General features: G+C 63.3%; 1 protein-coding gene across 1 annotated transcript; it reads right to left on the bottom strand.

Moving 5' to 3' along the window:
- Positions 1 to 11,218: 11,218 nt before the first annotated feature.
- Positions 11,219 to 14,771, bottom strand: UTS2R (urotensin 2 receptor). The gene is made up of 2 exons (XM_032322370.1): positions 14,666 to 14,771; positions 11,219 to 12,834 (listed from the first exon to the last, which is right to left on the bottom strand). The coding sequence occupies exon 2, from the start codon at positions 12,748 to 12,750 to the stop codon at positions 11,581 to 11,583; it is 1,170 nt and encodes a 389-aa protein (XP_032178261.1). The 5' UTR covers positions 12,751 to 12,834; positions 14,666 to 14,771; the 3' UTR covers positions 11,219 to 11,580.
- Positions 14,772 to 15,313: the final 542 nt, after the last annotated feature.

Genomic DNA, 15,313 nt, shown 5'->3' with positions numbered 1-15,313 from the left:
GTCAATCCGCTGCTGTGCTGGTCATTCCTCGTCTGTAGGGAAATCTGGGAAGCGGCCCTCGGCCTCCGAGGCTCCTGTGAGCGACTCAGTGTGCTGTCCACGTCGGGCCCGGGAACTGGCAGCCAGTTGACGTGCCCTCCCACTCAAGAAGGGGTCCTCGGGCCCCGGGTGGAAACTCCCGCTTGTGAACAGTCATTCCCCCGGGCCGCATCCAGAGACCAACCCGCCCACTGAAGACCGACGTCAGAACGTGGACGATGCCGTGGCCCGTAGCGAAGGTCCAGCACGGGGGTGACCGGTGCGGGCTGAGGGCCTAAGACAGCGGGGTCAGGAGTCCCGCCTCGCACAGTATCCTCCCCAAAGCAAGCCGGTCACACCCCACATGGGCGCCCTGCACACACCCCAGCCGTGCTTGTGGGAGGACGGGGCGCAAGGGGCCCCGGGGGAGACCGTGGGTGTGACCTGGGGAAGCAGCGGCAGAGGGCCAGGCAGTAGGACAGACACGGAACAGTAGCAGACTGAAACCAAGTAGGGAGTGCGGGGGGGCCGAGGGCCATGAACATCAGGCCCCCAGGCTCCGGGACGCCGAGCGGGGAGAGGGGAGTGCGGGGCACGTCCAGTCCCCTTTGGACTGACTGACACTGTGAATACCAGTTTTTCCCTTGCTCTTAGTCCCAGGAGAAGTGCGCGTACACCGCTGGCTCTGAATGCACTTGTGGGGCCCCCTGCCCCCCAGGAAGGGCTCTGCAGGTTCTGTGACCATCCCAGCACCCTGCCTGCCCCTCCATTCCCGCCTGAACCAGCCAAGCCCCACGGAGCGGCCGCAGCGACACCCGGGCTTTGCCCCCCGGACTTGCAGGCCCCACCGTGACGTCCCTTCTGTCTCAGCACCTCTGGGGCCCTGTGGATCCCAGCAGAGCCAGGGCTGTGGACAGTCCCTCTGAGGAGCCTGCAGTGCGGGTGTCCCAGCCCCCGTCCCCATGCCGGTGGACACACGGGGGGCTCGCGATCTTGGTGGTACCCGGACAAGCTCTCTGGGTCTCCCTCAATAGAGAAAACAGATCTGGGGGGGTGGGGGGCAGCCAGCGAGGACCCCATTCCTGGAGGGTTCCCATGAGTGGTGGTGAGGAGGGAAGCGGCAGGAGGATAGGCAGCACCCGGGGTCTGCACACACCCAGGGTGGGTCACTGGACCAACGCTTTGTCTTCAGGAAAATGTGGGCTGCTCCCCTCCGCAGGCCCCCGGACCCCAGAAGAGATCCCCCCAACTGCCCCGCACAGCCGAGACCCGCCTTACTGGTGGGGGCTGCCGGGACCTGGTGGGCTTTGTGGGGTGGGGGGGACACGGCAGGGGCTGGCTGCACCGTGGACCCCCTCCTGTCTGCAGGAAGCCAACGCAGCGTGGCGGCTGGGGTTGGTGGTCCGCACCCTGCCTCCTCAGAGCCCCAGCAGAGGCCTCGTGTCCCCGGTGCGTGGATCTTGCCTCTGACACGCTGTGTTCAGGGGCTGAGCCCAGACCCCTCAGCCTGGGTCGGGCCTCACCTGAGATCCCAGCCGGTGCCGGCCTCACTGTCAGCTCAGGGACCCCCTCCCTGCCCGACAGGTGTCTCACCTGCCCACACTGTTCGTCACTGCCTTCCCCTCTGCTCTGCCTGGTGGCCGTGGACTTGGGGAGGAGGGGGTGGGGCTGGGAGGCAGAGGCAGAAACGGAGGTACCCTCCCCGCGGGCCCCCAGGGGGACCTGGGAACACACACATGGAAGCAGGGCAGGGAGGAAGCTGGGCAGGGGCTCCCCAGGCCACGGACCGCCTGAGGCTGTTTCCTGCTCTGACCCCACTTGGCATCCAGACCCCATCGTCTGGTGCCGGGGAGAGAAAGGGGCAGGTCAGAGCTGTCCAGCCTGGGAGCCTGCCCTGGGCGGCTGGGGATGGGGCTCTCCTGGGGGAGAACTGAGCCCTTGGCCAGCCTGGAAAAAGCGAGTCTGGCACTCCTGGCCGTTGGCGCTGGCAGCCCCGCTTCCCGCTCGCGCGTCAGCCGTCTGGAATGCCAGTGGAAAAACCTGCCCTGGCCCTGAGGCTCCTGGCTGGGCGGTTTGGGGGTGCTTAGGGGCCCAGGCTGGACTCGGGCCACCCCTGCCTCCCCTTACATGGGGCTGGGGGCTCCCACCTTCCGCTGGCCAAGGTTCCCTCCTTTCTCATGCCTGGTGAGTGGTGGGAGGAAGGTGGTCTGGCAGCTGGGGGTGGGCTCTGAGGGCTTTCTCCAGGGGACAAGGGAGCCCCAGCGTCCTGTCCCCCAAGGCTGGCCCTCCAGGTGACCCTGGTGAGGAGCACCTGTCAGCTGGGGGTGCACAGGTGTGGAATCAGGCGAGTTCAGGCCACTCAAAACCGCTCAGGATGCTCTCCCACATAGGGCCCCACACCCCGCCAGCGCTGTGCGGCCCCCCAGAAAAGCGCTGCCCCCCCAACAGAGGTCTGTCTGGGGAGCACAGTGTCCACAAGCAGAGGGCTCCCCGGGCAGGTGAACAGTGGGGGTTGCTGGTTTGGGTACAACTCACTTCCCAAAGAACAAGTTCCTGGAAACATGAGGGGCCTGGGGAACTTGGACGTGTGGGTTTCTTGTTGATAGAGAATGTCCCGCAGCTCCTGGGGGCCAGCGGCCCGTGACGCGGACTCGCGGGTCTGCACCACAGGGTCCCCACCAAGCCTGCACCGCCCGGAGCCCGGGGTGGGAATGTGCCTGGAAAACCCATCATCCGCACTGGCTCTGGAGCCCCAGGGAAGCGAGAAGGCTGCTTGGCTGTGGAACCTCCTGGATTCCGGCTCCTTCCCCGCCCCTTAGCCTCCCCAGCACCACCTCTGGAAGTCAGCAAGGCGGGGGAGGGGGGTGTCAAGAACAGAGTTCATTGTCTCATTCAGTCCCCATTGGGTGCCCTCCCCTGGGGAGGGGGTCCACAGCCTATCTGGGACCCTGGTTGGGGTGGGGGCAGGGGGGCATGCAGGGGAAGTACCCCGAGGCCTGGCATTCAGCCCATCTCTGGATGCAGCGGGACACCCCATCCTGGCCAGTCCTTGTCCCACTAGCTCTGCTGCCCAGGGTCTTCCAGAGGGGCACGCCTCTGCTGCCTCCACCCCCCAGCCCCTCAGAGGCCTCTGCTGCCCCCAGCCCAAGCCAGCCCTGCAGACAGAGGCAGGCGAGTTAGCAGTTTCTACTCAAGACTGACACACGGCCCAGCAGCTCCCCGCCTGGACCTACTGGGAAGTGGAGGCCTGGGCTGCCACACCAGAGCTCCCCGTCGTCGTTGGTAATGGCTGAGACCACAAGGCCTCCCATCCGTCCGCAAAGCACCGTGCGGGAAGGAACACCGCACGGCTGAGCGCGGCCTGCTGACCTGGGGAGCCGCAGAAGATGGACCCCTGACGGGTCCTGTTTGCAGGAAGACCCAGCAGCAAAGCAGGGGGGAGGACGTGGCTTTGGGGGCTCTGCAGGGGGAGGGGGGTGTCTGCACAGCTCTGGAGTGGTGGGGCCCCCGCGGGACATGGAGGCAGGACATTGCCGGTCCCGGTCCTCGTGTCACGGGACTGCCAAGCATCTCTGTGCGGCTTTGATGCATGTGTGTGCGTTCACACGCGCTGGTTCTCAATAAAACTTGGGGTTCCGTTGTACAGCTTTACCTCCCGTCCTCTCTTCCAGCCGCCTTAGATCGACTCAGAGTGAACCCCACCTTCCTCCCTCAACACCGTGCCGGGCCGTAATTTGTTTAAAGCTGCAGAGCATTCCGAGGTGTCTGATTCTTAGAGTGATGCCGGAGTGAGTATCTCTGTATATAAACCTTTATTTGTGTCTGACTCTGATTTAGGATAAAATCCTGGAAGTGGCGTTCCCAGAGCACGAGTTACAGACTTTACCTACCTCTTGGTGAGTCATGCTAACTTCATGCTCAGGGATATCATTTCTGTTTTGGCCTTAAATATATTTTTCTGCATTGCAATTTTAAATGATGTCTCTAAGTCAATCTCTAGCTTCTAGGCCAACTTACAAAAGCCTTCCTATTCCTTATACTTCAAATACATTCACTGAGAGGCACGTCTAGGTGCCTCCATCAGTTAATACCCGACTTCTTTTTTTTAAGATTTTATTTATCTGAGAGAGAGACAGAGCATGAGTGGGGGTGGGGAGTGGGCAGAGGGAGAAGCAGGCTCCTCACTGAACAGGGAGCCCGATCGGGACTCGATCTCAGGACCCTGGGACCATGACCTGGGCCAAAGGCAGACGCTTCACCGACTGAGCCCCCTTGGCACCCCAGCATCCAACTCTTAAGCTCAGTTCAGGTCTTGAACTCAATGGTTGTGAGTTTCCAGCCCTGTGTTGGGCTCTGCACTGGGTGTGGAGCTTACTTTAAGAAAAAAAAAAGAAAAAAGAAATGCGCTGTGTTTTTCCTTCGTTGTTTTAACGAGGTTATGGCTCACATAAAATCCGTCTAGGTTTTGCTTTGCTCAGGGGCCCAGGGGCCCAGCCCACATTCCCTGCTAGAATTAACCTCCCTCCTGGGCTGGATGCTTCGTTTCCAGGGGGACCCCAGGTCCCCTGATGTAGTGGTTCGCCCACCTGCCTTATATCCAGGGGGACCCTGGACTCTAGGCTGTCTCATTCCTGAGTCCCCGGCCACCCTGTCCCCTCAGGACCGTCTTAATGCCTCCAAGGGAACCACACCGGCGCCTTTTTCTCAGCTGCTGTCATCACCGCTTTGCACGGGAGCCGCAGAGGGAGTGTTCCCGTTCGCCCCGCGCCCTGCGGCCCCAGCGCAAGCCGAGACCCCCTCCAAGTCGGGGGATGAGGGCAGGTGGGACAGGTCAGCACATCCAGAAGGAAAGGAACACGCAGACTGTCCCGGAAGCTTCTAGAGATCCAGGAGCAGCCCAAGCACCCCAGGCCGGACGGCTGGGTGGGGCTGGACGGGCAGTGGTGAGGCGGCGGAAGGCCGACGTGAGCTGGACGCTGGACGCTGCCGTCGGCCCGGCCAGGCTTGCGGGTCTGCTTCCTTGCCTGCAGGTCAGGGTGTCCGGTGGACAACGTCGAATGCCCAGGGACTCGTCGTCAGCCCGTGTGTCCCTCACCTTCGTGTGCTCATCAACCCGTGTCCACACCCCTCCCATCTCCACTCTGAGCCTGCCGCTCCGGAGACCAGGGCCGGGCCCGGACGGAGGCCCCTCGTCTCACAGCATCACAGCAGCCAGCGCCACGGCCTCGGAGCCCCGGCGGCTCCCCATCGCCCCCCCGGCTCCTCCCTCCCTCCTGTCCCTTCTCGCACCCCCCCACACAGACCCCACTGTCCGGGAAGGTCACCCAGGTGAGGCCTGCAGGCCTTGGGAGTTCGGTTTGGTCTGAAGCTTCCGGAGTGGACCCTGATACTGACACACCTGGGCTGTGGCCTGGGTCCCTTCTGGGTGCGTGTGAAGGGGCCCCACGCACAGCTCGGCTGGTCCCCTGCTCCGTCCCAGGACTTGGCTTCCTCTAGCTGCGGGGGTGAGCCGAGGCAACGCTGGTGTCCAGGGCAGCCGGTGCAGGCCTCGGGGTCCCGGGGGCCATGGCTGCGGGGGAAGAACCCGAGGATTCCGGGTCATTGTGGGAAACCGGCCGGATGAAGGCAGGGAGGGCCCAGCACTCAGGTCTGAGAGCGCGTCAGGCTTCGGTCATTAATGGGCCCGTGGGGGCCGGGGTCAGAGGGCACCAGCGCCCTGGGCTGAGCACCCGCTGGGGGCTTCCCGGGCTCTCTTCCCGGTGTCCTGTTCCCAAGGCCTCCACAGCCCTGTTGTCTGTGAGGTGCTGGGAGCACGGGACCCCAGCGGGAGGTAGGATGAGGCGGAGGGAGCGAATGATCAGACCCGGTTCACGGGCCATACAGCAGCCAAGGGCCGGGGGTCAGAACCGCGGGAGCCATCAGGATACAAGCCAGGCTCCCCCAGGGCTCGACTTCTCTCAGGGGCCCCAGGGCCAGGAGGGTCTGTGGGAGGCCAGCCTTGCCTCCGTCCTTGAAGCTCCTCTCGCTCACCACGGAAGCCGGACAAGACCTCAGGCTCTCTCCAGGGAGCTGGGAGCCGCCTCCTGGCTCCAGCACTGGCCCAGAGCAGCCGGAGGACGTGGCAGCTACCCACCATGTTCCTGCCTCTTTTTTGACATCAGGTGGGGTGGGGGGCAATCCTGAGAGGGTCCAGGTCTTAGCACTGGAAGCCCTAAATCCTGGGACTTTCTTCTGTCCTGGGAAGACAGAGACAACTGGTCGCCCAGGCCCCTAAATTTAGGCCATTTATCTTGGGCTAAATAAGCTAGACCCACAGGCCCCATTGCCTGGCTGTGCATGGCCCAACGGAGGGCGGTCTGACTCCTGGATGCTGTCTGGGCCTGCACCATCCTGGGCTCCTGCCCCCAGGGATGCTTCAGGGCTGATTCCTTGGGGTCTCACTCAGCTCCCAAGGAGTCCCCAACCCTAGGCTGACCCTGTGGGCCTCCTGTCCCATTACCCAAGGCTGCCGGGTCCCTCCAATGGCCACCCAGACCCCACTTTCCAAACAGGATACGGGGCCTGGCACCCATGGAAGGTCTCCCTGGTTGTGATGGTGATCTGGTGTCTGGGTACCCCACGTCTGTCCCTTACCTTCTCCGGGGCTTTGGTCCCTAGATAGGTCTGGAGCTTTTTGGGGACACTGGAACCCTGAGACATGCAGCTCAAAGTGTGACCAGAGGCTCCTTCACACTCAGGAAGAACAGAAACATCCACATAAAAGCTGCACTGACTGTGGCCAAGGGTGCAGCCCAAGGACTGTGCCCTCCGTCCCTGTGTCCATCTGTCTCTTTTGCTCGAGGGCCCACGGTGCGAAGACACACTGTGTCCCCCCCGGCTCTGCCTCTCGTCCAGGAGTCCACCACGACCAGCACCCTTCCCTCTAAATTAAACTTCGCTGCGGAAGGAGAAAACACATTTCAACTGACAGTTGCCACGCCTCCCCCATAAAGTCACAGTCCCCTGGGTCCCCAGAAGCTGGCCGAGGAGCCAGCAGATGGACGTCAGAGCCTGTGGGGACAGGCTGGGTCACTGAGCCCCCATCAGCCTGAGCCAAGAGAGCCGTCGAGCAAAGCCCTATGACCTTAAGCTCTAGAGGACACAAGGGGGTTCACAGAGAAGGCCCCTCCGTGCTGAGCTGTTGGAACAGCCCTCCAGCCTCCCAGCCGCATCTGAGGCCAGCTGGGACCATGGACATGTCTGGTCAGGGCCTTCCTTGGGCCAGGGGATGGGGGACCTGGTCGCTGCCCTCCCAAGGACAGGGGATGAGGGGATCTGGTCAGCATCTTCTCAGAAAAGGGGGAACTGGCCAAAAAGGGCTCAGATGATCCCCCACCCAAGAGGCTCCAGAGCCAAGATGACCCATGGTGAGGACGCCGTGACACCGTCCCTGTCTCCTGAGGGGCCCTGTGGGCCCCCCTCCCCCACACATTTCCGGAGGGGAAGCCCGGGCTCCCCTTGCTGGGGAGCTGAGGTGCCGCGACCCAGGAAGGGAGCTGTCCGGCCTCACCCTGCCGCGAGCCCCTGAGCAGCGCCGTCCTGACACGAGCTGGCAGGTCTGAGCCAGGCCAGCGGCCCCGGCCTCGCAGACGCTTGCCTCCGAGAGACAGACATGGTCCCAGAGCGGCCAGGGCCGATCCAAGAATGCCCGGAGCAGCTGCTCCTCAAGAAGAACGGCGCGTGCCCCGAGGGAGGCCGCGATGGGACGCTGCGGGCGCCGGAAGACTCCTGCTCCGCTGCAGGGGCCACGGGGCGTGAAGCCACCGCGGGAAACAGTCTGGAAATTCCACAGGAACCTCCCCAAGACCGTGCAAACGCACTGACATGGGGACATGCACACGCATGTCCAGCCCCTAACAGATGGACAGACAGACAACGCCGCGTGACCCCGCCAGGAGCACTCAGCTCTACAAAGGAACAGGGTGCTGACCCCCAGGACGGCGTGGCTGGACACCTCCGATCGGCTAACTGCTCGCGGGGAAGACTGTTCATGATGCGGGTGGGCAGGGGGGCCTTATCCATGCAACGGAAAGCCTTAAGAGCAAAACCCAGAGCTTTTCCAGAAAAGGAGGGTTTCTGCCTCAAGGCTGCAGCTTCCGCTCCTACCTGAGTGTCCAGCCTGCGGATCGCACGCCTGCAGGCCCCTCAGAGCATGAGTCAGCTCCTCAAAGAAACCCTTTCTATCTTTTGTGCCGATGGTTCGGTTTCTCGGATCCAAGTTCGACTTTGGGCGGGACGAGGCCCGCACAGCTCTGTAGACGGACAGAGAATGCGTGCACCTGCGGGGGGCAATGCTAGGGCGGGTGATGGGGCCTCGAGAGAGCTGTAGCCGAACAAGGACGGCCCTGACGGGTCCCAGCTCATTCTGGCCGCACACGCTCCAGCCCGGGGGGCCTCACCCTGGGACCCTCCTGAGCTCCAGCTCCTGTCCTGGCTCAGGCCACCTGCAACCCTCTGAACCCTCGGAACCCTGGGGCCCCAGACTGGGATTCAAGGCCCTGGCTGGGGGCCTTGCGGGCAGAGGGTCCCCTTGCAGGAGCCAGCCTGACCTCTGAGCAGGCAGAGCGTCCTGGTGAGGCCAGAGAGCCAAGCACTGTGCCTGACGGGTTGCGGGGCTTGAGCCAGATAAGGCCTCTTTTGGTCACCTGGCCTTGACCGAGTGGGTCCTGAGTGCCAGGGCTGTGGGCTGAGGGCCCAGGGAGGCCAGCGAAGCCACAGTGAGCCTGTGGGGTCTCCACGTGGCAGTGTGGGTGTGAACGCACAGGCACAGAGCGTGCACTAGTGTGGGAGCCAACTGTGTCCACGTGTGAGACCTGCTGAACGTTCTAAACTCTGAAGCACTCGGGACGGGGCGGGGGGCAGGGGTGGGGGGACACGGGATAGGGATGGGGCGTCAGCTGGGCCCGGGGACTAGAGAGAGTTGTCCTCAGAGAGACATGGTGGATGCCCACAGTGTGTGGGGTCCCTCGGGGACGCAATGAGGAGCCTGCTGCAGGCAGAACTTTGACTTTGTTTCCGACCAGGCCTAAGCCCATGGCCATGAGGCCTGCGAAGCCGGCAGCCTCGAGCTCTCCCTTTCTGTCCCTGAGGACTTGGCCCTTTCCAGGCGGTCCCTCCTTCCCGGATCCCCAACGCTTCAGGCGCGCCTGCGCTGCTGAGCCCGCCATGCCCCGGTGGGTGTTGGACACCTGAGGTCCTGGCGTCCCGGGCTCTGGAGGTCTGGAAAAATGAACTGTCCTGGGGCAGCCGCCGTGCTCAAGACCGATGCTGTGAGGCTGGCAGGGCAGGCTTGGCCCTGAGTGATGGAGACAGACACACAGGGCAGGAGTCCCAAGGCCAGCTGAGCAGAGGCGAAGCGTGTCTGCAAGGGGCCAGGCCCTCCATCTTGTATTTGCAAAGGACCCCTGGACCCCAGTTCAGCCTGCAGGGACCTGGCCCGAGTGTCTCCCCTGTTCTGATGGACCTTCTAGCAAAATCACTTTTCTGGGGCTCTTCCTTCCCCCTCCCTGAGGTGGCTCCCAGAAACTCCTGCCCCCGTATATGTGTGTATCTCTGACCTCACCCAGGACTTGCAGGCTCCCTCCTGGCCCCTGGAGTGAATCAGGACTGTCCTGCTGGGGGTCTCTCCACCCTGGCCAGAAGCCCTCTGCTGAGTGTCCAGAACATCTCAGCTCCTGCCCCCGCCCCAGCTACTGCCCTTGCCCAGCCTCCCCTGACCCCAGAGGCAGGGGCTTCCTAGTCTAACCCCCCAGCGTCCCGACGGCCTTACCCTAAGTCCTTCCACGCCCCCACTACGGTCTCGACTCCCCCATGCAAGGCCTCGGGTAAGGATGCTGCCCAACCCCAAGTCTCATCTCTGTCCCCCTGCCTGCCCTGGCCTCCACCATTCCCTCTGCGTGCGGCTCGGCACAACCGGGTGTCCCCGCGAGGACTAACCAGGACACTCAGGTCCGCTCTGACACAGAATATGCTTCAATCCAGGTCTTAAGTTTTGGGTAAAAATTTAACTTCCTGGGATGCCTGGGTGGCTCAGTTGGCATGGCATCTGGCTCAGATCTCAGCTCGGGTCTTGGTTTCAAGGTCATGGGTTCAAGGCGCATACTGGGTTCCACGCAGGGCATGCAGCCTACTTAAAAAAAAATTATTTTAAAAGTAACTTCCTGGGGCGCCTGGGTGGCTCAGTGGATTAAGCCGCTGCCTTCGGCTCAGGTCATGATCTCAGTGTCCTGGGATCGAGCCCCACATCGGGCTCTCTGCTCAGCAGGGAGCCTGCTTCTCTCTCTCTCTCTGCCTGCCTCTCTGCCTACTTGTGATCTCTCTCTCTGTCAAATAAATAAATAAAATCTTAAAAAAAAAAAAAAAAAAAAAAAAAAAAAGTAACTTCCTCAGTATCACTCCAAGAACTGGTGCCAAATGCATTCTCCTGTCCAGATGAATGCGGGCTGCAGGGACGCTCTGGGGGTGTTTGTTCTCCAAGGCTAGGGCTTCTTGGCGCATCCTAAAATCAGGACTTGGGAAGCGGAGACCTGGAGTCCTGGTCGAGGTGCAAACTTTGGGCCATTCTCTTCCAGAAACGTTTGGGGTCTTGAGTGGGGCCAGTGGCCCCAGGCCTCCCTTTAGGGGCTGCAGCAGGAGTAGCCATTCTCTGCCTGCCCACACATCGGAATCCCGGCGGGCCTTGAAGGGGACCGGGGCCCGGATGGCACAGAGACCGGCCCACAGGGTGGGAGCTGGGCCACAAGACAGGGGGTACAGGCCTCTAGGGGTGGGTAGAGGTCTAAAACCCTGCCTCGTGGGCTCTCTGTGGGCAGAGCCTGGTGGCCTCAGCGTCCCTAGGAGGCATGAGATAAATCCCCGGGGGGAGAAGAGGTGTGACCTGGACCCCACCCCCTACAATGCTATCCCTGAACGAGCCCGGCCAGTCTTTTCCTGCCTCACCACAGGGTCTCAGGCCCCACACCCCGGGCCTGGCTTGGGCAGGGTGGCACAAGGCCACCAGGTCAGGACAGCCGGAGCAGCCAGCAGCAAAGCCTCAGAGGAAGACGTGCACCCTTGCAGACAGAGCGACGGGCCCGTGGTGCTGTGGGCGGCCCCCTGAGCCTCGCCCCTCCCCGCGCCCCACTCCGATGTGCCGTCCCCACGCCGAGGCGCGACCGGGTGCAGAGCTCAGACTTTATTGCTCCAGTGCTGACACGGTGCCCGTGGTTGGAAGCACAGACAGGGATAGGGACGGGACAGGTGGCCCGGGGCCTGCACCCCGGCCCGGAGAGCAGCGGGCCGCCGCGGCTCACCACAGACCCCGGCCGCACTCACGTCCACTGCTGTGGGTCGGGGAGTCCCGCTGTGATCTTCGGAAGCTGGCTCTGGGCCTGAGCCTCCTACACACCCTCCTAGTCGGTCTGGGTGTGGGGCCTTCTGGGCAGCTCGAGGAAGAGGGCGGGACCGATGACACTCACGGAGCCATGTGGAAGGGAGAGCAGAGAACTTTCTGGAAGACAGCTCAGTCGCGGGGGCGGTGGGGGCCTAGGAGGGGCTGGGGGTGGCAGCCTGCCCTCCGGGGCGGGGGCGTTCCCTGCAGGGCTCAGGCCACCTCCCACCATGGACCCCGGTGCTCACGGGGGGCCGCGGGCCCCTCCCGAGCCCCCGGAGGATGGTGAGCGCCCGGGGCCCTACAGGGGGAGGCCGGCCCGGCGGGCCGCGCGGCGGGCGGCGGCGGTAGTCGCGGTAGCTCCTGGAGAGCAGCGTGTAGAGGAAGGGGTCCACGCAGCTGTTGCCGTAGGTGAGGCAGGTGGTCAGGTAGTTGACCAGGCGGGCGGCGCGGGGCGAGAGCGGTGCAGGCCCGCGGTACTGGGCGAGGAGCTGCCACAGCCAGAAGGGCAGGAAGCAGGCCCAGAAGAGCCCCACGACGGCCGCGAGGAGGCGCAGCACGCGGGGATTGGGCAGCCGCCGTGTCTGCGGGAAGGAGGCCCGCTGCGAGCGCCAGTAGGCCCGGGCCAGGCGCGCGTAGAGCAGCCCGATGACCAGGCCGGGCCCCGCGATGCTGGTCCCGAAGAGCAGCGTCAGGTAGGCGCGGTGGGTGTGTGGCCCCCAGACGGGCAGGCAGAGGCTCTTGCGGCCCCTGCGGACCAGCCGGACGGCCAGCGCCATGGGCAGCGCCAGCAGCAGTGCCAGCAGCCACGCGCCCAGAGCCAGCACCTTGCGGTACGCCTTGGAGCGCCGCGCCGTGTCCAGGGGCCTGAGCACGGCCGCATAGCGCTCGCTGCCCATGATGGTCAGTGTGAAGATGCTGGCGTGCATGGTCAGGAAGTCCAGGCTGAAGAGTACCCGGCAGCCCAGGTCGCCGAAGTGCCACCGCCGGGTGACGTAGGTGGCCACGATGAAGGGGATGCTGAGCAGGTAGACCAGGTCGGCCACTGCCAGGCTGGCGACGTAGACGGACAGGGAGGCCGAGGCGCGCAGGCGGCACGTGACCACCAGCGTGTAGGCGTTGCCGGCCACACCCACCACGCCCATGGCCGAGAGCACCGCCCCGATGGCCCCGGTGGCCGCCAGGTCCTCCAGGGAGCTGGGCTCCGCTGGGCCGGCCCAGGAGCCGTTGAGGGAGGCGTTGGGGGCGCCAGACGGCCCGGGCTCAGGGCTGCCTGTCGTGGCCAGCATGGGGAACCTGCTCACGGGCTCGGGGCTCAGCGTCATCTCTGCTGCCTCACGCGGGGCTTGGTGCCGGGCTGCGCAGCTCCTCTGGGTGGGGAGGAGGCATCTGTGGGCAGCGGACCTGGTCTGCAGGAGTACATGCTCATTAAGATCCGCTCCGGGGCCCCTTCCCACTCCCAGGAGGCCATGTGAGAGCACAGCGGCCCCCACCGGGCTGGGGGACCTGCGGACGGCTGTGCTTGCCCCAGAGTAGTCCTTTCTCCGAATTTATTTCTTCTGCATGTTTTAGAAAACATGGCTTAGATCGCAAAAGTAATGTCCGCTGAGGGAAAGCATTTGTAACCTCTCTCTACCCACATGAGGGAAATGAGCCTTGCCCTGACCTCATGCCATACACAAAAATAATTCAAGGACTATTGAATTGGATTGTGGACCCGCACAGAATAGTTTAAATCAATGAACCAACCAACCCATCAAGCTCTGGCAGAAATACAGAGTACCCACAGGGCCATGGACAGGTGGAGATTTCTCACAAAAGAACAGGAAACACTTGCAATAAAAGAAAAGACCAATCTAATGGACTTTGTTAAAATTAGCGACCTCAGAGCGTAAAAATGTAAATTATGGACTGGGAAAAGATTATTAGAAGACAAAGAACTAGTAACCAAACTGTACGAACTAACTATAAATCCATACCGTCTAACGACTTGTTTGGATGTGAAGAAAAAGAGAAGGTCTGAAGAGGAGCTTCTCGGAAGCGGATGGCCAAGTGTTCGAGAGGCACTGGAGGGGACACTCAGTGTCTTCAGTCATCAGGGAAACACAGGTGGAAACCACCGCACGCCCACGCAATGACCAGAGCCAGAAAGGCAGATCCCGGCGTCAGGGCGCACACGGAGGAGCGGGGGGACTGTGAAGTTTGCAGCCCCTTCAGAAAGCAACCCAGGGCTATCAGTGAGACAGTCCCTCTCTCCATCTGCCCCCAAGAGAAACGAGTGCGATTGTCCACACAAAGACAAGAGCGAGAACATTGACAAGCAGCCTATCGCTAATACTCAGGAGCTGGAAGCAACGTCCAGAAATACTAATGTGGATACACAAACTGCGACGTCTCCCTCAAAATGCTCGGTAGCGATGAAGTCGACGGGACGGCGCTTCAGTCAGTGACTTGGGTGACCGCGACGGGCGAAGGGGACCAGCCTGAAGAACGCTGCCCTGATGAGAAGTTCACAGAAGGCAAGACGGTTGTGACAGTGGAGGTCAGAGTAGTGGCTCTGGGGGAGGGGGCTGTCAACAGGTAGAGGGCACTGGGGAGCCTGGGAGTGGGGGGCTGAAGCGGGCTCTGTCCGGGTCTGGCTGACGGTTCCATGGGCACAGACAAGGGCACCTGAGGTCTATGCTTTTGGGATGAGGATCATCCTCACAAGGAAAAGAAAGAAAGAAAGAAAGAGGACCCGAAACCTCGGGTACCTAACTGTGGGGGAGGGGAGGGGAGGAAGGGGAAGGAGAGAGGCCCCTGTGACCCCACCTCCCAGGGTCTGGGGATAATAATGGCTTCGGACCCTCTCCCTCTGCTGCCCAGGATCTACCATCATCATGACAAAGTCTGGACCGTCCCATCCTGCGTGACCTGAGCCCAGTGCCCAGAGAGGACCCGGCCCCGCCTCTGGTCTGCTGCCTGGCCAGGGGTCGTCCTCCGGGCTGGGGCCCCTCTCCCGCCCTCCTGAGGGCAGCAAGCCTTGCGGGAGCGACCACCAGGCCGGTGGCAAAGGCCCGCAGATCCCGCCCTGTGCACCTGCGGCTTCCAAGTGGGCCCCGCGCTGGCAGGGGGCCGGCGGGAGGGCGCCCCGACAGCCCATCACCCCAACACGCTGACACCCCAAAGCCTCAACACCCAGTCCTACTCCCTGACACCTGCCCGCGCCCCCCACCCCTCCAGCCCGCTCACCTCACTCACCTAGCGCGGGGTCCACCCTGAGCCTCGGGTTGCCCTGCACGTCCGGAGCGCTGGGCAGGGCGGAGGGACGCCCTCAGGTCCCGCCAGGAAAGCCCGCTCCGTGTCGGGACCGGGCAGGGCGGCCAGCTGAGCTGCGCGGGTATTTATAACCCGGGGGGTGGTGGGGGGGAGCGGGGCGCGGAGGGAGAGGCGCGGGGGGGGGGGGGGGGAGGGCGGGGCTGGGAGAGGGGCGGGGCGGGGGCGGGGCGTATCCTGGGCGCTGGTGGCCTTGCGGGCGGGAGGGTCCCGCGCAGGGAAGTCTCCGGGCTGGGAGACAGGGTTGGGATTGCGGGTGGCGACAGCCCCGGGGAGAAGGCAGGCGCTGGAGCACTAGGGCCACAGGTCGCGGTCAGCGGCGGCAGCCACAGGTCGCGGTCAGCGGCGGCAGCCCCAGTGGGAGTCTGAGCGGTGCAAACCTGGGGTGGAGGGGGACAAGGCGTCTCTGTTTCCCTCCACCTGCTCCCCTCAGTTGCCAGAACTCCGACTTCCCGTTGTCAGTCAAGCCCTGGACCTGTGTGCCTGCTGCGGGGGGACCATGGGGGGGCATCCGAGAAACTGAGAGGGTGATGACCCAGCGGCCATAAGGACGTTCACATCGTGCGCTATCTC

The sequence above is a fragment of the Mustela erminea genome, chromosome 18 (genome assembly GCF_009829155.1).
Source record: "Mustela erminea isolate mMusErm1 chromosome 18, mMusErm1.Pri, whole genome shotgun sequence".
Taxonomy (NCBI): Eukaryota; Metazoa; Chordata; class Mammalia; order Carnivora; family Mustelidae; genus Mustela; species Mustela erminea.
The sequence above is the reverse complement of the archived record's forward strand: the minus strand, read 5'-3'. Positions and strand labels throughout refer to the sequence as shown.